Source organism: Cornus florida, unplaced genomic scaffold (genome assembly GCF_030987335.1).
Source record: "Cornus florida cultivar Cherokee Brave unplaced genomic scaffold, ASM3098733v1 CherokeeBrave_3.0.0_Hap2_Chr11, whole genome shotgun sequence".
Lineage (NCBI taxonomy): Eukaryota > Viridiplantae > Streptophyta > Magnoliopsida > Cornales > Cornaceae > Cornus > Cornus florida.
This window is the reverse complement of record NW_026775581.1, coordinates 118,346,223-118,373,576: the sequence shown is the minus strand read 5'-3', so window position 1 is coordinate 118,373,576 and position 27,354 is coordinate 118,346,223. Positions and strand designations below refer to the sequence as shown.

Here is a 27,354-nt window from a genome sequence, read left to right as displayed (position 1 = left end):
ATAATGCAAGCAAGGTGTCACGGGCTTAGAGTTTCAGCACCACTTTAGCTACTCTCATGTGGCACCAAAACGTTGCTTCTACTCTCGCAAGTGCTTGGTCAGTCTAACTTCCGTGCACACTTTAGCTAACACACTTCCCTCGTGCGCTTACTAGTGTTGTAGTGGCCCTCGCCCTCTCCTCACTTGGCTTACACACTCACACACACTAAGACACTTAAGTTGGCAAGGAAAGAACACTTCTATTACTTCAAAGAATGCTTTATACAAGGCTAGCACTCAAACTCTCTACAATGCTCTCAAGACTCACTCTAGGACTTGTTGCTTACAAAATGAAGTCCTACTCCTATTTATAGGCATCCCCATCCCTAATGGATGGCTAGGATGTATTCTAACCAACGGTAAGGATCAATTCTCTAGAATCTTCTCTCACCTTCTTCACACTTCCATACTTATCCACAAGTATCTACAATATTCTAGAACTTTCCATACTACTCCACACAATTCTGGAGAACTCTAGAATATACTACATATATCTAGAATCTTTCACACAACTCCGAAAAACTTTAGAAACTCCACTCGCCATGCAGTTGCCATGCAGCGTCTGCGTGTCGCCTGTGTGGCACAACCTCCATAGGCGGGCGTGACAAATGGCTCTTTACAGGGGACATGTTAATAAGGATATTGTTATTTTTTATTTTTTATTTTTCAAATGAAGGCACCTTATCAACAACTAATTCAAATTCTTGTAATAATGTAATGTATCTAAAAGTCGAATATATTTCTATCATCGACAAGGATCATCCTCCAAACTAAAATCGTTTTGTGTAACATATATATCAAATTATTAAAATTATTTTTGTTCTTTGTATTGCATCAACAAACAAGTGACGAAAGATATAGTCCATATACACAAAAACGTTTTTTTAGTATAGTCGTGAATATTAATCTATTTTATATCTACTTTAATTTAATTATTCCACCTCTTATCTTCTGTGATGTCATCTACAATCTTTAATATTCTATTTCTAACAGAAGAAGACACGTTATTACAATGTATGTAAACTCTATACAACAGTACTGGATTTATATATTTTGTAGCTAGGTATATGTTTTTATAAGACCATATATATCTATATTAATCTTCTATCATTTTTCGGAGCTGTTTTGTCTGTTTCCTAACCAAGGGTAATAAGAAAAAAGACACCAAATTAGTATATATACAAGTTGCTGTAATGTGTGAATGTTTGCCCATTTATTTAAAAGTTCAAATTATTGAATAGTGCTGCATACCCATCCATTTATATCCAATTATTTTTTCATTTGGATCCGATGTGAGACAAACGACCCTTATTACATTCTTTCCCACCCAAACTTATAACACCCTAGTTGCGGCTTGGGTCACCCTGCCTATCCAGAGTGCTCACCCAGACGTCTTTTGGGTCGGACGCTTGGCGTAATACCGGATCAAGAATTAGATCTGACTCTGATACTAATTATAACGAATTGGTGCTTGCCCATTTATTCAAAAGTTCAAGTTATTGGATAGTTTTGTATACCCACTTATTTATACCCAATCATTTTTGCATTCAAATTCGACGTGAGACAAATGACATTTGTAACCATTGCCAAATGGTTAAATGATTGAGATAAGTTCATGAGTTTTAACTCAGACTGATAGAAATTTAGTGGGACAGTATTATTTTGATCAACATTTGATTTTATTACAAATATTTGTGTGTCACATCATGATTAAACACTTTTATGGGATGGTACGTATCAAAGTAGTAGTAGTACTATATATCAAACCAAATTGTGGTGTTAATTTAATAATGAATCATGATCAATTCCCAATTTCACCAAATTAAGCAGCACTGGGATATATATATATATACTCACATATACATACAGAATTGAAGAAAAATCTGAATTGCCAAAAATTGACGTTTGTCAAATAAATCTTTTTATTCAATGGTTTAACATGTAATGTTCGAGGAGGCTAACTAGAGGTAGCTAGGTTGATTTAGATTCTTTTATTCATAAAAGATTTTGAATGGTGAACAATTTGTACATCTCATTTAATTGTATTTATTAATAATTAAAACGCATTCTGTTCACCACTTGATTGGACCATTTTTGGACCCAACAAAAGAGACATTCACTTTTCACTCTCTTTTTCTCGAATTAGAAAGTTGAAATCTCTCTTCTCTCTCTCTCTAAAAGCTAGTCAGTAGTCTAGTTCAGACTCTGAGGAGCCATGGTGTTGAATTTCAAGATGAATGAGAGTTGAGATCCAAATCAATCTTTCTCGTAACATGTAATTGTTCCATTTATACCAACGTCTTGATAAAGTTAGTCTCTTGTGATGAGGATCTAACTCTACCTATTTTTGAACATTTCGACCAATTTTTTCTTCTTCCTCTTCTTTTCTCATTTAATGTACTTATATTGGTTTAATGTTGTAGCCACATTAAACTTTTAAAACTAATTGACTCAAAATTGGTATCACCCATGGTCAGTTCTCAAACAAAATAATAATATTAAACTATTTACTTTATTTTCACACTACGATTAATTGTTAAGCTGGTAACCCTCGAATTATCTGGGATTGCAAATTGAATCCTCATCTATACCAGCGTTGCAAAAAGGATCTTCCTATCACCGGATCACATTTTTCGACGTTTAGAGGGTCAAAATTACCAAAATATCCTCACTTATTAATATATAATAAAATTTTAAAATATCAGAAATGTACAATATCCATAATATCCTTCAGGGGCCATCTTATAACTAACCAATAATTCAGGGAGTTTTTTACAATTTTGAATAATAATAATAAACAATATCAATAGTAATAATAATATTAATAATAATAATAACTAATAATATTAGTAGTAGTAATACTAATAATAATAATAATAGTAAAATAACAAAAATAAATTGCTTCGTTGCAAGATATATGAATCACTTTTAGGTTTAGCCCATGTGAATTAACAACAACTACAACAATAATAATATTAATAATAATAATAATAGTGGTAGTAGTAGTAGTAATAATAATAATAATAATAATTTAAAATAATAACAAAAATAAATTGCTTGATTAGTTGCTTGATGGATCCATATACTTATAAATAATTTTTTCAAGCTCATAAATTATCAAATAATAATAATAATAATAATAATAATAACAACAACAACAACAACAACAATAACTAATAATAGTAGTAGTAGTAATAGTAATAATAATAATTATTATTATTATTATTATTATTATTTAAAATAATAACAAAAAAATTGGTTGATTAGTTGTTTGATGGATCTATATACCTACAAACAGTTTATGGAAACTCATAAATTATCAAAAAAAATAGTGTAAATAATAAAAAATAATAGTAGTAGTGGTGGTGGTGGTAGTAGTAATAATAATGATTTGAAATAATAACAAAATAAATTGTATAGTTCAGTGTTTGATTTGTAATCCGAGATAATTCAGGGAGTTATTTTTCACTTTCTTGATAGTTCTGGGATTTTTTTACACTTTCTTGATAGTTCTAGGGGTAATTTGGGCGTTGTTTGAAAATTCACCTGCGTGCGAAAGAACGGACGCCGAAAAATATAGTCCGCTGATCGGGAGGGTCCTTTTTACAACATTGGTATAGATGAGGGTTCGATTTTCAACCCTAGCTAGTTCAAGGGGGTATTTTTCACTTTTAATGATAATTCAAGATTTTTTTTACACTTTTGCCTATATTTTATAACGCATTACAAGCTAGAGGCAAGAAATCGAATAAAATAAATAGGCAAATTACATTAACCTCCTCTCAGATTTGGGTAAATGGTATATAGTTGACTATTCAATATTTATTACTTCTTAATATGGTGTTCACAAAGGGCCGAAAAGTTACTAGATGTCAATAATGTCCTTATTTCATAAGGATAATTACAAAAACATGGAGTTTTGGAGGTTAATTTACAAAATTAAGGAGTTGAAGTCAATGTTTTTCACACTAATGAATTTTTCTAGAAGTCTAAAGTGAACATGAGAAAGAACTGTTCATTTATCCAAACTACACTTCATATTTTCAAGTTGCACTTTTGTGTGTATAAGTACCACTTTTGTACACAGAGGTAAGAGGTATCACTCTTTTACCTGCATGTACCATTTTTTAGCAAATCGAAGTTACAAAATGGTCTGCACAAAAATGGTACATTTGTGCATAAGAGTGGTACTTACGTTCATAAAAGGGTACGTCTAAGTACAAGAGTGGTATTTACATATACACAAAAGTGGTACCTACAAATATTAAGGGTAATTTAGGCAAATGAACAGTGTTTTCCATATTCATCTCAAACTTTTAAAAAAATCCATGACTGTGAAAAATTTAAACTTTGACTCCATGACTTTTTAATTAGCCTCCAAAACAGCATATTTTTCTTAATAATCCCTATTTTATATTGCATTTTATACAAGTGAAGGCCACAATTATCATTTTATAAAATTTGGTTAACAAGTCTGCATGAAAAAAAACGCTTAGGAGTGTCATTGAGCACTCACACCACACCAAATTTTATGAGATATTAAAATAATAAATTTTGAATGAACACTTCAAGGGAGATCAGTATAATTTATTCAAAATAAATTGAACGTGTCTATCTAATTTAAAGAGCTTAATTATATAATATTTATATATTATGTCAAGTGTGAGAATCCATATTCGAACTTGAAAATATTCACTTTGTATATTCACCCCTGATTAATGGTACCACACTGCATAATGATAATATTTTTTCTAATGTTCTTGAAAATTTTTAAATGCTTTCGTAATTTTTTCTTGACAAGAAAGCCACACACTCTTTTTCTGAAGGAACTCAAACTCTCACATTTCACTTTAGAAAATAGTGAAGATCTCACTCAACTACAACCTTTTGTAATATATATATATATACCTTCACAAATTCATTTTTATTTTCCTAGAAGTTCAAGCCTATATGGGTGGAAAACAACTTAACATTTTGGAATTTTTTTTTTGTTAAGTAGTACATATATAAATTCCTATGTATCATGAGAAGACTGAAAAACAGCTAATTATTTTAAGGACTTGTTCATGTAGTAGTTATGGAACAAGAAGGTTTATTGGTATCAATCCATTAATTCCCATTACAACACATCAAATTAATATAAACACCCTAGCTAAGGTCACTTAGCTAGCTTAATGGATGCTTTTACATTCATGAATTAATTTTTATATTTGCATGTATGCATTAACTGCTTCTTTTAATTCAAAGATTGATTGGTTTGAATTACGCACGGTACTTGGTTGATCGATGATGCATACAACAACCGAAGATGAATTGATTAATGTCAATGATGTTGATGTATGAAAGAATCTTGCATGTGGATGTTTCTTGAATTAGGCCTATGGTAATTATTACATCGATCCGTGTAAACGATTAATTTCCAGAACATGGATAGATGGTGAAAATAATTTCATTTATATTGTCATTATTTTGTGCTATAAGTGGTCCATTCAATGAGGTTAGCTTCATTATTCTTCTTTCTTTGATCTTACTCTGACTCATTTCTTGTTCTAAATTTCTTGGCAGCTCGATCTCATGTTCATGATTATCATATATAGAAAACACCAAGTTCAAATAGGTGTGTATAATTTACACACACATCGGAAAAAATATATATATATATATATATATATATATATATATATATATATTCAATTTTTTAATTTTTTTGTAACTAACTTTGATATCCACTTATGCTTAGAAATTTTAACCGGTTTGGAAAAGTTAAGTTTGCTTAAATTTAAGTTTCATTGAAAATTTTATACATTGAGATTTTAGATTGAAATTGAGTTGATTCGTGAATCAATCTACCCCCTCTACTCATAAGTAAAATAGATTAACCAACAAATTAGTAATGATACATAGACTAAATAGTTTCAGAAAGCCGACTGAATGAGTGTTGTGGGGCTCGAGTGTAGGACTTACATTACCAATTTGATGGGTGAAGAGCGATTCCACTCCCCATTCATATTCATTTTCCTAGCCAGTTTCAGATTAGTTTGACCTAATTGCAAACGAGTTAAGTGTTTTGTGTTGTTTTTTCTTTTATGATTTTTGTTTCAATATTATAAAGAGCATGATATATTGATACATCAACAAGTATTATTCAAATAGTTTTGAGCAAATTATATTGACCTTTATTGAAGTTTGGACAAATTACACATGGATAAACCCTTTTGCATCGTTAAATTTGCTTAAATTTAAACTTCATGGTTTTATACCTTCAGATATTAGATTGAAATTGAATTTACCGTCAATCAATCTAACTTATCTACCCATAAGTAAAATAGATTAACCAACCGAGTAATAATATAGTGACTTAATAGTTTCTGCGTTGTGGGGCTCGAATATTTGAGCATCTATTAATTTGACATCCCCTTAAATTTGATGTTGCAGTGATGAATGAATTTAGTGGAGGTTAAAATAATAAATGTTAAACTTACTACATGTGTATAATATTTTTTTTATTATTATTATAATTATTATCAATCCTTTGTTTCATCCTTCCGGTTCCTTACACATCTGCCAAAATCTCTCCCTTTCTCTCATAAACCTTTTCACGTGTCATCAAGCTTCTTAAAGCCACAGTTTTCTTGCATCATCTTATGTCCTCTTGTAGAATGCTTATATAGCTAATATTATATATATATGAGTTAAATAGCACTCCAAGAACACATTTTGAATAGGAGGGTTTTCTTTCTTTTCTCTACACCAAGTCACCAACCCACAAGTCCACTTGCCTCATGGATTTCAACCACAATAAGCTGATCACAAACACAGCTGCCAATTGGGAATTAGGCCTAGCCATGGAAGACCAAATCCTCCATGATCATCATCAACTTCCCTCTGATATTGCTCTCTGGCCAAACTATCATCATCCCCTCCCAACTCATCATCATCATCACCATCAACTCCCATCAATATCTAATTCCACCACCCCAATACCCAACTCAACCCTCTTTGACAACCCCATTCTCGAAGATCACCAATTTGAAGATGAAGACGATGACAAAGAAGAAGGGCTCGGCGCCATGAAAGAGATGATGTACAAGATCGCCGCGATGCAACCAGTAGACATCGATCCATCAACAATCCGAAAACCCAAAAGGCGAAATGTAAAGATCAGTGATGACCCCCAAAGTGTGGCAGCAAGGCTCCGCCGCGAGAGGATAAGCGAAAAGATGAGAGTTCTGCAGAGACTTGTTCCCGGTGGCACCAAAATGGACACTGCGTCTATGCTGGACGAAGCCATCTGCTATGTCAAGTTCTTGAAGAGACAAATCCGCCAACTCCAATCCAATCCTATCCACAACCCACCATGCATTGATGGAGTTCCGGCCACCGCCGCCCACCTCACCGCCAGGGAGTGGCAGCTACTTGCATCTGCCTCCTCCTCCTCGGAACCGCCTCTGACCGGACACGAATACGCCGCCTTTGGGTGCACCGGGGACTCGGATTCTATGTGCTTCAATTTATGAGGTAATTATTATAATATAATTATAAGCTAGTATAGTTAGGTGCTAATTGATATGGTGTTTGTAAAATTTAAGGGTTGAGTTTAGGAGGGTTGTCATGTGCAAACAAGGGTTGTTAGGATTATGTTGACTAAGGGGCACTAGAACAATCATAACGGCTATCTGGAGTTACGTACAACCATATGTATAATATATAATAATAATAAGGCTTATGAAACTTTGCCGGAAAAAGTTTGTTTGGCTGACTCTCTTCCGGGAATAAAACTGTGACGTGAGGCATTATTGAATATCATTATACCACCCTCATATCTGTCTCTCTCTCTCTCTGTCTATCTATCTATCTATATATATATATATATAATATTTATGTTTTTGTGCTTGCATATGCACTCATGAAGATTGTATGGATGCTGATAAAGTACATAAATTGGGAATTAACATATAAGAATAGAATGTCTAATAATTACTTGCTTATTTGCATCAATATATTGCACACGCTTGCTGGTATGTTTTTGTTTGCATCATGTGTTCCACGATGAGAAAATATATAGTAATCAGAGAATATATACTACAAATCTTTTACTTCTACACGAAAAAAAAAAAAATCATTGTTAGTTCTCGACCCTTATTTGATTGTTCTAATAATTGTACAATTCAAAGAAAATCCTCCGAAAACGCGAGTTGAAACCTTATGTAGAGACCTTAATTATATATATTTTGAAGTTTTCTATTAGTAATTCTTACGACTTTGTAATGACTTGGAACTTTTCTTTACAGAATACTATATAGCAATTATGTATTAGACCATAATTAATGAATTGTTAGCTTGTCCAGCAGAATTAATGAATTATATATTTAACTAGGTCTCTATCAGTCTTAATGAATTGTTAGGCTGTATTAATTAGCATTTTGGAATTAACTGGCATTAATTATATACTTGAAATGAATAATTTTGATTTGTTCATCTAGTCTTGCTTCTCGGGATAGGACCACTGCATCAGAATTAGCTAATAATATATGTGTATTTAACTGTCTAAATACACATGGGTATGCCTATATATGCATATGTAACGAAGTTAAGCTAATATGTACATGTGACTAAGAAATTAAGTGAGCTTATAACACAATTTCAAAGCTAGCAATTCATATGTTTAGGTGTTCGTGGATAGAATTTGATACATTCTTAGACATAAATTAATGTAATAGTAAAGCTAATCAAGTTGTCACAATATTGTACTAATGATTATGAGGGTGCATGATATAAACATGATCGCTTCGTCTAGCATATATAGTTCGAAATCAGACATAAATTAATGTAATACTAAAGTGTAACGGGTGGTCGCTTGTCCATTTATTCAAAAGTTTAAATTGTTAAGTAGTGTTGCATACTTATCCATTTATGCATATTTCAATTCCCATCAGGATCCGATGTGAGGAACAAGTCTCACTTGTAACATAAAACCGATCAAGTTGTCACAATATTGTACTAATGATTATGAAGATGCATGATATAAACTTGATGTTTACATATAATTAATGCATTACCTGGTGCATGACTAGTCTAACCGAACTCGGATAATTCTTTTAAATTGGTGTCGCTTTGGTACTCCGAGCACTCCCACTCTCATGCTTAACGCACTTTCGTTTTCATTACCACTATGTATGACTTCAATTTTGTCATTTAATTTTACATTCGTTCTTACTTTATGTGATTTAGAATGAACTATAAAAGAAGAAAACGCCATTCAACCGATTAATACCCTTCTTCTGTCACTCTTTTCTCTTTTTTCAAGTCTCATATGGCAATCATTTGAAGCTCATCCATGCATAGAGGTCAACCAGCAGAAAGATAGAACAGTACATGTATATGTTCACTAAATCAATGCTACTTCACAAATATAGGTTTGCAGAAATCTCTCTTGTACAGCCGAGAACCATCAGAGAGTTGATTTTACATCAATCATCATCCTTATTTCGGTTCCATTTGAATGGGGTTGACCTTAAATCAAGTTATACACACACACACTACTCTTTCCCAAAATTCTTCAGGTTTTTGAGGGATCCAACTTTTTAAAATAGAACGGTACAATATTTTTTTTTTAGTTTGAGAATGTTATAAAAAATAATATATTTAATTTTTTAAATTACACATGTATTTCGAGACATTTCAAAATAAAACGGTGGAGAAGAATTTTAAGACGAATGGAGTACATGAAAGGTCTTCAAGCTAAACTTGCACACTGCAACAATGTAGACCTTTTGCAGGGAAAAATTTCATCCAAAGGGTAAATTTCACTAATGTTGCAACGACAATAATATTTTTCTCGGTAAATAAGGTAAAAACAAAGGCAAAACTTATCAGAGTAGTAGCTCAAACCTAAGTCACATAGAGCAGGAGCGGGAGCAAGCGTGCGAATACGTCAAAGTTTAAATTTTTTTAAAACGGGAGCGTATGTACATTAAGTTTAAATAAAATTATATCAGGTCATCACATATATATTTTATATTTTTTTATTTATTTAAATCCGTATGCAAATATTTTCATGATTATTTATTCCATTAATCATATATGTAATGAATAAGTTAACTTTTTTCAGTAATAGATGCGTGATTTATTTGTAATATTTTCTAATTGGGCAGTTTTTTAGTAGTATATTTTTAAACATGTATAATTTATATGTGTGTGTGGGGGTAGTATAACAATGCCATACAGTTGCGAAATTTAAGTAATTAATTTATATATTGAGTAATAGTGTAAGTAATGAATGTATATATATGGTAATACATGTGTTCTATATCACTGGGACTCTAACAAAATTAGGTATATAAAGTAAATTTGTATGAAAATCGCGAATTAGGAAAACAAATTGGCAAATTACAAAAATTGAATTCTCAAATTTGTTCCCAAAATGCAAATTCGCGTGCGGAGTTTGAGAGCGAGCCTCTTTGGGACCAATACTTTGTAAACATTTGTTAAGACTTTTCTTTTTTCACCCAGAAGACAATGAACGAAAAATTCAGACTCTAATGTTGATAGAATGAATAATTTTTTTGAGAAAAAAAAAAAAAAAAAAAAAAAATCGTCTGTAATGTTGCAACGACAACAATATTTTTCTCGGTAAATAAGGTAAAAACAAAGGTAAAGCTCACCGGAGCAGTAGCTCAAACCCTCAATACAACCTAAAAGCTAGAACTAGACCAAGAAAACTGATCTACAGACCAAACAAACATTAAACGTATGCAATAGGTCAACAAAAGCCTAAATTCATCCTCGTCATGGACCCGAAGCCAATAATAGCATGCAATAGATTTTTGTACAGTTTTTTTATTTTCAATTCGTTTAAAATTTTTTTTTTTTTTCTAAAAGCTCTGTTATCTCTTCAAGCAAATGTATTGTTAAGTACAATTAGTCACACGATCAACAAAGGCACATGGCCCAAAGAAACTAATAAACTAGTAGCCCAACCAAAAGTCCAATGAATTACAAAGTAGCCCCAAGATCAAAGCCCAGTTCAAAGACCCATCTCAAACGGATTCCTTTAATAATATTCCATTGTAAAACCCAATACATTTTTGGGACCAAATATATATGTGTTTTTTTGCTTAATATATATGTGTTTTTGTGTGTGATCTTAATTGGTAGTGTTTGTTCCTCCAAACAATGATAATAAATTCATATCTAGTGTGTGTGTGAATATGTGCCGGGGCCCTCAATCTCCCATATGATATGATATGAGAGGATAAAATATTTGTGACCTAAAAGCCATGTTGGTAAATAGAGATAAATGTCGAACATTGCACATATTAATTTCTATCTTTTCTTCTCTTCTCTTCTCTTAAAACTCAGTATCTTCTCTCGATTTTCTCTTGCAAAGCAACTAAAAAAATCATGATTAATTGTGAGTCATAAATAATTGTGATTGTATATTTATGTAACATCACTGCCCCATATCGGGAATTATTCAATGTTGACAGAAGTCCGGCTATAATACAGTATCATTGTTAATATTGTGTTAACCTTTTATTAGGTTGTTCAACTAATAAAACAGTGGTCAATTGTATTAAATGGTTTTGGATAATGGACCACTTTAATCCAGATTCTTGGATTGAGAAAAGGATTCACAAAAGTGTATTAATATATTACAAATAAATCTTAACATTAATTTTTATTTAAGTAGTCTACCAAATGTCATATAATCCCGAATCATTTAATAATTTCTCAACTAAAACCCATATGATCCCAAACCATCTAATAATTTCTCAAATAAAACTCACTTTCAAAGTGATACTATAATATTCAAAATACAAATGACAATATATATTTGGAGACGATTTGAATATGCAATTAATAGTTAATTTAAATTCTATTATTGACCAAGAAAAAAATATTACACAATTATTTATTTCATTCATCCCAAAATAAATGTCCCATAATCTAACTTTTTAAAATAATGAGTTTTAATATATTTCTTATTCTATTGGTAATTTGGCAGGGAATGAATTACCAAATTTATTTACAGTAGAACTACAAATATGTGATGGTTTACTTTAAATAAAATAAAAAAAAAAAAACATCCGTAATACTTTAATTTTTACCAAATTTATTCACAGTGGATCCACGAATATGTGATGGTTAATGGTTTACTTAATAATAATAATAATAATAATAATAAAAACCTCCTTAATACTTTAATTTTTTAAATAAGACAGAAAAATTTTTTGGATTGACATTTATTTTAGGACCACCAAACTTTAGTTAAAGTTTTTGAAATGTCCCTAGGTGGATTTTGGGTAACCTAAAAATGCCGACCACCATGGTCAGAAAAAGAAAAAAATAAAATAAAATCCTTTGTTTATTTCAATAATAAACCGATCATTAATTAATTTCTTTGTCTCTCTTTCAACTTTTTTCTTAAAATTATGATTACTCTGTTACGTACAGATTTACCAAAATGCCCTCAACAAGGCATTTTTCCTGTTTGCAGGTGCTGCTTCCAACCAACCCATGTTCCCCCCATGTCATTTCAAACCTCTCAACCCACCAACGCGATTTGTTCAACTGAATCTCTGATCCTCTGCAACTCCTCGGAAAACCCATGGTTGATTACATATACCTTTGTTTCTGAGCTTTAAATTCTACGCGCTAATTATTTGTATATTTCTCTCAAATTCTTTTATTGGGACTATTTTTTTCTGATTATTTGAGACTCTCTTAATGCTTCGACTCCGTCCACATTGATTTGAACTGATTTTGGTATAATAACTGTTGGGTTGATTGTTCTTGTATCGATTCTTCGATATAAATTGATTGCATAAGTGTTCATACAATGCAGACCTTTTTCTCTGAATCTTTAAAAACCGCGCGAACACTTGGTGGTATGAGTTATAAATGTAACGACTTAAACCGGGGGTCCGAATCGCTAATCGGATCATTAACCAAACCCGATGACACACTAAGGGTAAAATGGTCATTTTATAATATGAGAGATCAATCCATCCTTAAACTAGTCAAATGAGGTTTAAAATAATCATTCTAGTCATTCCATGATACTCGGTGAAGTTCTGCGGTCATCGGTTATGAATTTCCAAAAGTACCCTTACCCGATTTAAGGAAAATTTCGACACTGTTTTACTAAAATAGTCATAACTCTCAACATGAATGGAATTTGAGGATGTGATTGGTCTCATTGGAAAGCTAACTCAAATTCATTGAAAATGGACTCAAGAATGACCCCATTTGGGTTTGAAACGAAGAAATTATGACTATCCAAAGTTAGGGATCAAAGCTGATAAAACTGTGAAAGGTAAAAAGCCCATTGGAGGGCTGAAACTAGTTCCCAAATCTTGGTACCGGTTCCACATGGACAGAAAGCCCAAACGTAAACCAAAACAATCCTTGAATCGGTTCCAGAATGAGGTACTAGTTCCCCAAGTCCAGAACCTTAAAAATGTCCAGAAAAATGCCTAAAACTGAAACACATGCATGTGGGCACTCCTTAGGTCCAGTAGTGACCTTAATTAAAGTCTAATCCCGTTCCCAAATATGCAATTGACAATGTAAAAAAATATAATCAAACTCCCATGCTTTTAATTAAACTGAATACGAGTCCAATGCATCGTTTAAAGATTGAATTATACAAATCTCATTTTTGTACAACTTCTAAAGAATTAGATACAGAAAATGAGGCCTCCATGGCCAAAATTACATGGCTTTGATACAATTGAAATGAATTCCTAACTACATCAATGTCCGTGAATGCATATCATTCACCGGCTCACCTCCGAATTCCTGAAAAATGTTAATAATAATTGGGTGAGCTCAACAGCTCAATAGAAAATGCCTAAATCACATTCCTAAAAATCTCGTGAGCCACAATCAAAGAAAATGGATCATGAAATTACGAGTCATACCAATCATACATGAATTTCACTAATTCATAAACCATACCATCAAACATGAAATGCAAATGTTCTTTTCTTCCTTTCCAACCCAATCCTCACTAAAACCTTTTTAACCACCACCTTAACTTACAACACCCTCATTCATCTCACTTCCTAACATTTTCTCTTGCATCAAACCTTCACCCTCTCAATTCATCCCATGCCAAAAATATGCATATCATACTACCATTTATTAATATGCAAGTTATTATTTACATTATGATTATTATATCAAACACCCAAACATAAAAATTAGTCACATAATTCATACTTCCACATTTTCTAATAGAAAATAGCAAGCTTGGCACAAATATAAGAAACCATCATATTCTCAATCCAAAACAATTAAATCAACATTATCTCATACTTAACATCATAACCGAAAGCTACAAACTAAGCATGCTTCACAATATCAAGATTTTCATATAAGAAAATACATAGAATCTCACAAAAATCATAAGAATTTGTAATTTAGACTTCCCCTATCTCAAGATAGCAAACCAAACAAGACCTTAGCTAGTCCTAATTTTGAAATTATCCAAACCCTAGCAATATGGGTGCCATATGGAAGATCTTTCCAAGCTCTCCAACCTCCGTTCTTGGTCACCTCCAAAACCTTACTCTAAACACCTCAAATCAAGGCTTGAATTAATGGAGGCAATTGTGTATATAGATGTATAGATATATAGAGGTGGAAAAAGGAAAACCAGAGAGAAAGAAGGGGGGGGGGGGTTCTCGGCCGAATGAAAAGGAAAAGGAGTTGGGTTGATTTTTATTCAATAGTTCCATGGTTTTAAGTATGCCACTTGTCAAGCTTTAATAAATCAACTTTTGGTCATTTTACCATCTTACCCTTAAACTTTATACACAATACCATTCACATTTCACAAATATCTACCTCTAATATATAAATATAGATATATATATATATATATATATATATATATTATGAGAAAAGTCTACTATGCTCCTTTTTTAAAATGACAAAAAAAAACAAAAGATATATCCGTGTTCGAACCCGAACTTCCTAAAAATTTAAAATTGATACTGTTAATTGACTTAATATAATCAAAAATACATTTCTAAAACCGACTCATTGAATAACCAAAACGTCTATCGGGGCTCGTGTGACACGCAAAACCAGATACGGATTAAAATAAATCAAATAAAGTATGAAAATAGAAAATAGGGGAAATCCGTAACATTAAAATATGATGAACAATTTCAATAGAAGCGTCTCCTTCAACCGTAGGGTTTCGAGTTTGAGCAGCCCAAGAGTGAATCGAAATAGCTGTTCAAGATTGTTTATTGTGCTTATCGTCAATTGGGTCTGTTGTTTCCTTCTCTTTGGCCTTAGGTGGTGGGTACATATATGTCCTCCCCAATTTAGCTCGGTCCTTTCATGGGTATTATGTTTCCGAATCCGATGGTTCTTGGGATGCCTGCAATGTGTTTGATGGAAGTTGGGTATTGGATAATAGATACATATTGTACAATGCATCAGAATGCCCTTTTGCAGAGCAAGGATTCGATTGCTTGGGTAATGGACGGAGGGATGAAGATTACATTAAGTGGAAATGGAAGCCCAAGAATTGTGACATTCCAAGATTCAATGTGCAGAGTATTTTGGAAATGCTTCGAAGCAAAAGGATTGTTTTTGTTGGTGATTCAATGAGTAGAACACAGTGGGAGTCTTTGATTTGTTTTCTTATGACTGGGGTCGAGGATAAGAGGAGTGTTTCTGAAGTTAATGGGAATAAGATAACAAAACAAATTAGGTTCTTGGGTGTGAGGTTCAGTTCCTTTAATTTCACTGTTGAGTTTTTCAGATCAGTGTTCCTTGTGCAACACAATTGGGCTCCTGAACATGGTCCAAAGAGGGTTAGATCATCACTTAAATTGGACAAATTGGATGATATTAGCAACAAGTGGGTTGATTCGGATGTTCTTATATTCAACTCCTGACAATGGTGGGTGCCAGGGAAGCTTTCTGAAACGTAAGTTCTCGTTTCTGTATATGTACATATAAAACATTGACCCATACTCATTTTATTTGAAAGTTATTGCATGTATAGACTTACCTTCTCATAAATGTTAATGGTGTAGGAAACCAATTCCTATGCTTGCATGTATAGACTTACCTCCTCACAAATGTTAATGGTGTAGCAAACCAATTCCTTCATTCTTTTACATGTTTTCTCATTAATTATTAATGTCATTAAAACATTCTCTACCTTATTGAGACTTGGTCCTCTATACTTTGTTTGTTTTTCCTTCTTTAAGTTGAATTAGGAACTGAAATGCGATTTTACAAAAATGTGATCACAATTACTCTTTTTCTGTGACAGATAAATTTATTTTGAAGTGGAAAAATTTGCATATAATTTTTCACATAAGGAGAAGACTTGTACAAATGTGTTGTGTCAGTTTCAAACACGTCGAAGACATTGACTCCTTATGGAGCTCCTAGAAACTTTTTTTTGACTCCTCATGGATGTACCCATAGTTTTAAGTAAATTTCATTGTTTTGGACATTTAGCTGAGACACTCCCAACACATAAATTATGCAGCACAAAAACTCCTGGAATCAAGTTGAACACGCCTAAAACATCCAACCTTCCTTTCTCTAGTAATTTAATATTTGCACATATGGCCACTACAAGGCAAGTCAAACATTTTATTAAAAATGCTACAATTGAGTTGCATACTTCTTTGCAATTTGGTCATTAATGACGTGGTTTTGAGGACCAGAGCTCTTTCTGCAATATTGTTATGGCTTGATTTTAATCCAGCAAGAAAGTTGAAGAAAGAAAAGCAAAAAGGTAGAAGAGCTTGAAGTGAGATTGTTCTACGCTACTTATGTTGGTTGATAGTCCAATTGGGTTTTGAGAAGACCTTTGGCAGTGAGATTGTTCTTGTGAAATTTTGTTATTTGGATACTTGCTGTAAACAGTTACCTAATAGATCTACAGGTAATCTTCACAGTCTTTCTTATTTAGGATTGCCTCAGAACTTTTTCACCAGTGAATTTAGCAATGACGAGCTTTCATCTCTTCTAGAACTCATCAAGAATGTCTTCCTTCACTCGATTTTCTGGTGAATGGCTTGTTCATGCTCTTCTTTGCTTTGGTCTCTCCATTTTATTGTCCTTTCCTGCTATGTTTTTGGCAAAAATATTCCCTTTTGGGGTTGAAGTTCTTTTCCTGAGTTGTGGCTTTGGAAGAGTGAATCCCTATTATGCGCCCAATAAATGAAAGATTTCCAAGCATTTACTTTAGACTTGGAAGCAACCGCCTCTTGATACCTGAATCATTCATCTCAGCATTCTTGTATCCTCCATATGGATGGACAAATTAGTAAATTCATAGTTGTCCACTCAAGAATCCAGGTGGAGGTATTTGCAGAAATCATGATGCTTTTGAGGAGACTCTGAAGTAGAATGTCTTGCATTACTCTGTCAGTTTGACAAAGTTAGAGCAAGGGGTATCGTCAAATTATAGGAGAAGGTGTCTTGCTAACTTCATTGAATGAAGTTTGAACTAGTCTATGATTCCTTACAAGTTTTTCCACTTATGTCACGATAATTTTGACCTTCATATAGTCTTGAGTATTTGAAGGACAAGAGAGGAGCTTCTTTCTTGGAAGGTCTTATTCCTTTCTTCTTCTTCTTTCCTTTCTTTTGGTCAGGGATACATGATTTGTCTTCCTGTTGGCTCTCGTGTTTGTGTTAGTTTTTCCTTTCTTTTTCTATTTTTATTTGCTTCTTTAGAAGAGATGCGTTCCTTTTCTCTCGTCATTTTCCCTTACTTTAAAGAATTTGCTTTGCAGAAAAAATAAAATTAAGATTATATGGACTGTTATAATGAGTAAGCAATATGGTGAGAGAGAGAGAGCACCTACCTTTGGAATTCTCACAAAGGAGTTCACCTCTAGGTTTGAATCTGCAATAAAAAATAAAATAACAGCAAGAATTGCAATCTTCATAGTTCGCCATTTTCATTACACCTTTAAATGCCATCAACTTATGCAGGGTTGTTACTAAAACCTAGAATACTCCCTATTTCTGGAAAAGTCTAAGCCAAATTTACAAAAATTTAAAACTCTCTCTCTCTCTCAAGCCAAGACACAACCCTTCATCATGCTATGTGCTGGATGAGCGCCATCTCTTGGGAGTTTTGAACTCTTTACCTTTACAAGAATTAATTTCTCAGCACCTGCCCCATAACATATTAGAACCCCTATTCTAAATATAAACATATAAATAAATAAATATTACAGGAAGTACAGAACATATGCAAGAAATACTGACTGTGATGAGATTTAAATTACTGTGCAGGCCCCGTGTCACGACGTCATGTATGTCCAAAGGTTTGTGTCTGGAATAGTGTCTTCTTTATTCACTGTATGCTAGAATGCACAACAAGTCCATGCTCACCCTATTGCTGCAGGTAGTTGCACCATAAGTATTCTCAAGGTGTAGTACATCATTATGGTAACTAAGCAAAATTTGTAAAAAAGACTCTCATGCCTATCTTGCATGTGGTAGCCAGATAAAAAACATTAGGGAGCTTGTCTTTCTTCTAAAAGTGGGACTGTCAAGAGTGAATATTAAGAGCTACTTTTAATTATTCTGTTTCTGTTTCTTGTTTTTTTTTTTTTGCTCCCCACCCCACGGGGAAAAGAATGGTTTTAATGGAATATATGGTACTCTTCATACAAAACTAAAAGAATTTTTTTTTCCTAGTTGGTACTCACACACACTTGTCTCTTCTGAGAATTGAACCCCTGACCTCCCTTTGGGAAGTAAGAGGCTGATACCGCTAGGCCATTGGCCTGTTAGTAACTAAAAGAATTAATAATAGAAGACAATTATGGAGAAGAACATGTGGTCTTTTTTACGACAAACTAACCAAATAACAAATCCTTAGTCTGCAGGTGTTAGCCTTTGCCCATAATTAATGAGTGCTTTGTGCAAACAACACAAAGATGTCTTTTTTGAAAAAATCTAAAACAGTTGAATGGCAGTTCCATGTGCAGTATTTTAAACTGTTCCAGTTCAACCCTATCTTCTGTTGGCTGAAATGCACTAGGACATGTTAATCCCTGGTTAGGATCCTCTAGGAACCTAGTAGTTTTCAGTTTTAGCCTTCCCCCATAAATGATGGTTGCTATTCATACATTTCAAATAGTTATGTGACACATAGATTTGTTGCTTGCATTATCATCCCATAATTAGTGTAAGAGCTTACAGAATCCAATTTTAGTAGCTATGTGTCCGAAAGATAGGATTATTATGTTTGCGTGTTATTCATTTCTCTACAAACATTAACTGAATATACTGTCTCGAATACACTTAAAAAGAATTGGAAACTTGTGAACTTCTCTGTTCTATTTTTATTTTCAGAGAAACAATCTTTGCATCAATCTAGGAACATGTTAAGTAGGCTATTAAATCATGTTTTCTGTAGGGGATGCTATTTCCAGGTTGGTAATTCTTTGAAGCTTGGAATGTCAATTACTACTGCCTTCAGAACGGCACTAGTCACTCGGGCATCTTGGGTTCATACCATGATTGACACAAACAGAACATATGTTTTCTTTTGAACTTTTGAGCCATCTCATTAGAGGTACCTTCTCAGTAATTAGTCGTTCTATTGAATATTATTTTTATTTATTTTTTGAACTGTTAAATATATACTGTTACAGTGTTGCCACAATGCTCTGTTTTGAAGAAAAAAGAATGTCTAGCTTTCCAGTTCAAATAATTGCATAGAAATTACAATACCTTTGTAGACATAAGTGTGACTGGTCCTCGTTGTACCTAGTTTCTTTACTTGTTCTCACTGAATTCCATGTCATCACAACTCATAAGCCCATTATCTTTTATTCTGACTCAGAAGAGTTATTAAGTTGCAGGCCTGCAGCATTGATTGATAAATCAGGATTTTATTTATCTAGCAGTACTATGTGTTTTGAGTCTCATTTTGCTTCAACTTTGATATGAAGGTCACTAACTATTATTTTCGTATAGACTTCTGAAATTGATCTTTTCTTCCCACTGGAGTTGGGTTGCAACCAAACGTCCTCATACAACATTCTTTTCTTTATTTCATTATGTCACTTCTTTATTCTCCCTCTCTCTCTCTCTCTCTCTCTTGCGGATGGGATCCATCTTAAATTACATATTAGCCTGTATTAACAAGACTAACTCTTAGGTTATGCAAAGTGACCGATCAACCTGAGTCAGAAATCCGAGGGAGGGACCAAAACCTATTTTCAGACACCATATTGGATGTGGTAAAGAATATGACAGTTCCTCTTGCTGTTCTGCAAATAACTTACATGTCAGCTTTCAGAAGTGATGCACATGTGGGTACCTGGAGTGGCAATACATCTGTGTCTGATTGTATCCACTGGTGTCTACCTGGAGTACCTGATGCGTGGAATGAAATTGTCCTCTCATATCTGCTAGCAAACAATAAGCATCCACTCCTCCTATGAATGCAGGCATCAAGTAAGTCTTATTCACTTTCAGTATAACTTTTATTGCCCAGGTTTTGAGAAATCTCTCTTTCTCTTCATGATTTGGAATGAATCTGTTGGCTATGCTCAACTAATTATAGTTTCAACTAGGAAAAAAAAAAAACTAATTATAGTTTCTGACATTTTATGAAGTGAATAGCAAAACTGCCCCTTGACATTTAATTAGACTAATTTGTTGGGCATAATTGCTGTTGAACACATCACACCATGGACTAGGAGTTAAACTCTCTAACCCGATTCAGACAGATGTATTTTTCTTTGTAATACTCTTCATCTCTGTGTGGTTGAGTAAACCATTATAAACATGACTTGATTTTGGTTGTGTTTACTGTTTAGTTTAACAAAAATATGCAACCGATAAAGCCTCGTAACAATATTTTGGGATTTTTTTTCTTTCTCGGGGGCTAATAACCCTTCGAGTTATGAATCCTAATATTCCCATCCATGTTATTGCCATATATACCAACATTCTAGGTTTCCAACTTGCAATTTTAATCCTTCCATGTTCTATTTTGCCTTTTGTTATCTTTTAGCACCTTCAGCTTGTTCAGTACTTGGTTTTTGTTGCACACACACACACACACCCACACACACACACACACACATATATATATATATATATATATATCTCCATTGAAATTGGACTTTTGAATTGATTATTATTATTTTATTTTTTAATCCGCAAACTGTTTGACAGAATGTCTAGCAGGTCTCCATTGAAAGTGAAATTTTGAATTGATTAGTTGTTTTTTTTAATTTTTTATCGACCAACTGTTTGTCAGAATGTCTAGCAGTCTAAAATAAGGAATATCACATTACATACTTGTGAACTTTATAGTGTTGGTGAAGATCAACCTAAATTAGGAACATATCACAGTAATATGATGGAACTGCTCCAATAACACTCTTATTGTGTGGAGCAAGTGCTTTATAAATGCTGATGATACAAATATTCTTAGTTTATAGCAAAACCTTGGAGATTACTTACTTGCTAACCCTTTATATATTCCATTGCTGCTTTCTCTTGAAGTTGAAGATCCACTAGTAAATGTTGTTACCAAAAAGTTGACCACTGAATAGAAATCTTACCAAGTTTTGGGCTAAATTTGTTGTTAATCAAAATTTTGTCCTCTCCTTGTTGACTTAATGTGCATGGTAACTACACTAGTGCTAAACCACTGAATCTTGCTATGTTTGGTCTGTTTTTCTGATTTAGAGGTCTTTTTCAATGTAAGGTTTGTGTCTTGATATTTTCATGTAGCCTCTCCAATTCACTAAACAAATAACCTGATATTTTATGCCATAGGATAAAAAAGAAAAGAAAAGAATGACATGGAATCCTTTTTCTGCATGATAATGATCCACCTCGATTTGATTGTTCATCCTGCAGGAACCAAATATATATACTCCATTTCAATTTTAATAAACAGCTTGGTAACCAAGAAAAAAACAGCTTGGCATTTGACTTCAAAGATACTTATCTGTGCCATTGTTATTTCTAAAGTTTTTGAGTGTCAATTACTCTATGAATTGTTTTACATTATTGAACTAAGTTCTGTCAAGAGTTCAGATGTAATTGTACTGGTATCTCTGCATTCTCTGATGTGAAAGGCAAAAGATTTTAAGTTAAACATGATAGATATGTTGTGATTGAACTGAATATACATCTGACCTCTTATGTATCAAAAAGTAACTAATCCAGGTGCAATTATTGTAATCAATAAACCATAACTTGAGACATGTATCGTTATACTTAAATTTTCGTTGGATGACAATCTTTTTACTTCAAAAGTTAGATGGGTTATGGTTCAAAATTGGTCAGATTAAAAGTTTGCGTAATCTCTACCTATTGGATTATTATAATATGCCATTCCTTATAATTGCTTCTCCTACTTTATTTTTTTACATTTCAGATTTTTTTTGCCTATCTGGACTAAAAGATCAGCCATTTACTAATTGCTCACAATGTCTGGACATTCTGAAGTAAGCATCAACCTTACTTACTGTTATTATTCTCTCCAACATCACATATTTAATGTTGTTTTCTCTTAATTTGCATGTACTTGAAATGAAGTCATCTATAAAGGGGTTCAAAACATGCAAAATAAGACCGTCTAGCTGCTATAGGTACAGTGATGCGTCCACCCTGTACTGAACACATTTCTGTCGGGGGTTCAAATTCTCCAAGTACACCTTCAAATGATCAAATAAGAGGAGTTGGTGGGGCTTCACCTGATTCCACTGCTTCTCAAGACCCTTCCAGTGAGGGTGCAGCAAGTACAAAGAAAACAAAGGATAGGGAAAAGGCTCAATTGTACAAGATTGCATCAAGACAAGAGGAGCGCCTAGTTGTCGATTTTAACAAAAAAGGGCACCCAATTGGGATGACAGAAACAATTATAGTTCTTGCGCGTGAGAGGGTGCCCATAACAATTATGAACTGGAAGGATGTGCCAGATTCTCTATTAGAAGAATTATGGGATCTGGTAAAGGTATTTCTGGACTGATTTGCTATTAATTTATTGGATTGATTTGTGACTGCATATATTTGTTTAGAAACCAAGAATTGAGGAGCAGAGCTGTCTGCCAATGGAAAATTCAGCACAATTTTATGATTTTAGAAATTGTTTTAATTTGTCAAACACTTGTTGCTATCGCAATATATTGGTTTCTAAATAGTTTGTTGGACATGTCTGGTGCTTATAGTTGAAGTTCAATTGATATGACAAGCCTTAGACTGACTCAGAATTTTGTATGCTACTTTGGCTGGCAGAGTATCTATTTTTTTTTTTGTTTTTTTGCATGTAATGATGCTTTTCCTGAATCAGCTATTTTTAATTATATCATTTTACTGCGGCTAAGATTTGATGTTCCCGACTGTGCTGCAAGCATATCATTTGGAATTATGGAAAAGGCATGGCGCAGACACAAATCCATAACAACAAATAAACTGTTGTCCATAGGAAATAATCGACGAGCTATGAGAGAAAAGATGAGGGAGCAAATGAGGGAACAGATGCAAGAGTTTTAATCGTTGTGGGTAAGTGAAATAAAAATGCTCTCTTCATTTTTATAAAGAATTCTGTGTCATAATTTTTATTTTATTTTTTTCATCTTAGGCACAGAATGCTAACAACCAATTCTGTGCCATTGCTTCACCAAGTGTCCCATCTATTGAAAATGTTGAAATGGGACTGGATTACTTGTTGCTACCGGCATTTGTATTTCTAATTCCAGGGATACTGAAAATATGATTTCTGTTTACCTGCAACTTCACCTTTGGGATAAGCTCTAAAACGATAAAAGATTTTTGCTTCATGACTCTTGAGATAAAGAATCTATTATGTATTATCTAGTGAGTTTCAAACAGTTAAGTTAGCTTTTACTGTAACTTTTCTATTTGTTGTGGGGCAAATTGTGAAATGTATGCTGATCATTCTAAAGTGGAAAAGAAAATAGAGGAAATATAGTTTAATAGGTTGGTTTAAAAAGTTAAGCTTTTACTGAAAGTTCGATGAGGGAAAGGAAATAGAGGTCACAACAATGAAGCTATTGCTTAGGAGATGCAGAGAAAAATGAAAAACCAAGAAGAGCTGATCTGAAAACAATTAGAATTCCACAAAGGGTGAAAAAGGAGAGGGCTTTTACACTAGAAAACCACGTCAGAACTGAAATGAAGTGTGTGGGTCTGAGATGTGTTAAGGTTAAAAATGAAAATTTTTAAACACAATGACTATATAAACCCAAGAAGATATAAGTGGATAGCAGAAAAAGAAAGCGGCACTTAGCCTAAGGGTTTGTTAGTGATGATACAGAAAAAGAGAGAACCATATTCCAAAACTTAAGGATTTTCTTTTCTTTTAATCTGTATTTCTGATTTATGTTAAGAAAATATATTTAATTTTCTGTATTAATTTGCAGGTTTTTGAGATCATTCCTTCATTGATTGGACGTTTTGGAATTAAGATCTGTGCTTGGACTTCTATGGGACCTGCTGCTGTTCTCTCTTTTAAGTCAAAATAATTTTCTTAGTATTGCACTCGATCATTATTGTTAATGGTTGCAAAATTTCAATGTGATGAATTTTCAGTTTTTAGTTCATTTGAATGTGTTACTTTTGATGGAATGGGAACTAACTGATGTAACTGAATATTGATATTGTATGGAAGCACACTTAAAATGTGATGAATTTTCAGTTTTTATTTCATTTGAGTATGTTCATTTGAATGTGTTACTTTTGATGGAATCTCAAAGAGTAATCCAGGCAGTTTTGGCAAGTCTTAAAAAATGTTTTATTTATTTATTTATTATTATTATTTTTTTTCCTTGTAGTGATATACTGAACCTAGAATTCACATATATAGAAATTCCAACAAGAAGTATGCAGAGAAATTTAAAATTCATAATGCCATATACATACAATTAATTGTCTGATATCAACAATTGAAGGTAGCTAAAGTAACATATGATCAACCAAATTAATATTCCACCAACACCAGAAATTAAATTCGTGTCTAGCTTATGCCTTAACTTGATACACACTCACATACTAGTCCATCTGATCAGAAGCTAAGCATGCATATACATGGGTTGCATCGTCGAACCACCATAGTAGCACATCGGATCATCCATAATCGCATTGTCCAGAAACATACAAAAAGTTGGATCATCAAAACTGCTGAAATCAGTACCACTAAGTCCACTACCGTCTTCTTCATCATTCATCATCGGTGGTATGGTTGGATTCTCTTTCATTACCCCAAACATTGGATCATAAAAAATTGGAGTAGTATTTGTAGGAGGAGTGCTGCTACTGTATGTCATATGGCTACCAGAAGAAGCACCACCAACTCCAATGCAGTCTTCATCACCCATCATGTTCATCATCGAATCCGGAATTGAGAGATCGAATTGTGGGTAATGATCCGGCACCTTGAGATCGCTGAAGAAGGAAATCGGCTGCTCCTCCAATGGCATGAAGTAATTAGAATGGGTTTCTTGTGTATCAAGAAAGATGTCTTCTGTGTTTTGGTAATTAGAGTTCAAGAATTTAACCCTATCTTTGATGGATTCAATCCTTTCTTCCAACTTGGTATGATATTCTTTCAATTGTTCCATGGACAGATTGTTAAACTCATCATCCCAAGTGGCGAACTTGATATTCTTGGTGGTCTTATCAACTTTCTTGTCCTCTACTTTTATAATTACTAAAGAATTTGTTTCATCAGCCTTTTTCTTCTTCTTCATCTTCTTCTTCTTTGGGTTGTCTTCCAAGAAGTCAGATAAATCAAGGGTCAATTTGCAACGATTTTCATTGGATTGTTGCTTGTACAAGGCGAACATACGCCGAATTACATCAAGATCATTAGGCCACATGTGGGGCTGTTGATCATCAATCAGACCGTGGTGGTCTGGACCATGAACTACCAAACAAGCTTCAACATCGCAAAGAGTGGATAATTCGAACACCTTCCTTTCCAAGCACTTTCTTCTCTTCTGAAAACTAACGTAACGTGACTTTATGTTGGTTATTAATTCCTTCAACTTCGGCATCTTCTTCTTCTTCTGCATTCTTCTTCGATGGATCGATTTGAAAAATGCTTTAATTTGGTGGCGGCATAACTATTTTATAACGCTGGCCCTCTGATCTCTCTCTCTAGATAGATTTGAAGAATTAATGCCTTGATTTGGTGGCGGCACTACTCTTTTATAATGAGAGGAATTTCTTAACAACCAAGTCTCCTTGCAACCCTAAGCTGCCTTAGTTAACAATCAAGTCTCTGTGCAACCCTAAGCCGCCTTAGTTAACAATCAAGTCTCAGTCTGGAGTGAGGATATATAGCATATCCTAAGCTGCCTTATGGCATTTTTATGGAAATAAACTAAATATTTTCAGATACTAAAATATTTTGTTAGATATTGTTTTAATATATTTTAAGAAAATGAGGACACACTTAGTCCTAATTACTAATGTATATTATTGACCTCCTACTTTAAATATCCATCTTTACACCTGGAATCAAATATATATATATATATTGGGTTAAGTCAATATATTTTTATTAAAAAAAAAGCTACTAATTAACCTAATATGATCATCAACTTGTGGTTTTAAGGGGTTGGATTCAAATCTCAATCTTACATTTATTTTTCCAGACTTTATGTTTGGTGTGGAAGTGAGGTTTAAGCCGGTCTCAATACCTTAAAATTTTAAAACAAATATTAAAAGTTATGCTCACAGTTTCTAACTATTTGAAATGCTCACTTCTTCTTCTTCTTTTTTTTTTTCTTTTTTTTTCGTGAGAATCCTTGCAATCACTCACAAGCCACACTTATCAGTTAAGTCAGAATTTACTATATATTTTAGAAAGAGTTGAATACAAAATCTCCTATGTGTGGAGCTCCTCTGTTCGGTTCATTAACGACCTAGTCCGTTGGGGCTTGAGATGCTCACCGTTGGGCTTCAATTTCATGCTCTTGGGGTTCTTGCCGGTCTTTAGCGGATCTATCTTTTTGTTATTGTCATGGCCTGACTTAATTTAGGCACTATGGTCCATTACGTACATTTTGATCATGACAATTACAGGTATTGTTCATTAATATATTTTCTCCCTCAAAATGGAGGTTAAGAATTCATCAAGTTCCTAAAGAGACAAAGTGAATGCAACTATAAAAGAAAGTATTTTTTTAGTGGGATATTGCACTTTAATAAGGTTTATAAACAATTTTGAACAAAAAAATGTATGTATAAAAAAATGTAAATACTGATTGATGATGGTGTGTGTGTGTGTGTGTATATATATATATATTTTCCTCC

General features: G+C 33.3%; 1 protein-coding gene, 1 long non-coding RNA gene and 1 pseudogene across 2 annotated transcripts; 2 read left to right on the top strand and 1 right to left on the bottom strand.

Moving 5' to 3' along the window:
• The first annotated feature begins 6,821 nt into the window (after positions 1-6,821).
• Positions 6,822-7,556, top strand: LOC132281963 (transcription factor HEC3-like). Its single transcript, XM_059783610.1, has one exon. The coding sequence runs from the start codon at positions 6,822-6,824 to the stop codon at positions 7,554-7,556; it is 735 nt and encodes a 244-aa protein (XP_059639593.1).
• A 6,065-nt stretch (positions 7,557-13,621) lies between these two features.
• Positions 13,622-14,769, bottom strand: LOC132284984 (uncharacterized). The gene is made up of 2 exons (XR_009472408.1): positions 14,506-14,769; positions 13,622-13,842 (listed from the first exon to the last, which is right to left on the bottom strand). It is a non-coding gene; the product is annotated as an uncharacterized LOC132284984 (long non-coding RNA).
• Positions 14,770-15,070: 301 nt separating this feature from the next.
• On the top strand, positions 15,071-24,744 carry LOC132283736 (protein trichome berefringence-like 7; annotated as a pseudogene).
• Positions 24,745-27,354: the final 2,610 nt, after the last annotated feature.

Coding starts and splice junctions, on each gene's coding strand:
- LOC132281963 (XM_059783610.1), top strand. CDS start 6,822: ATGGATTTCAACCACAATAAGCTGATCACAAACACAGCTGCCAATTGG.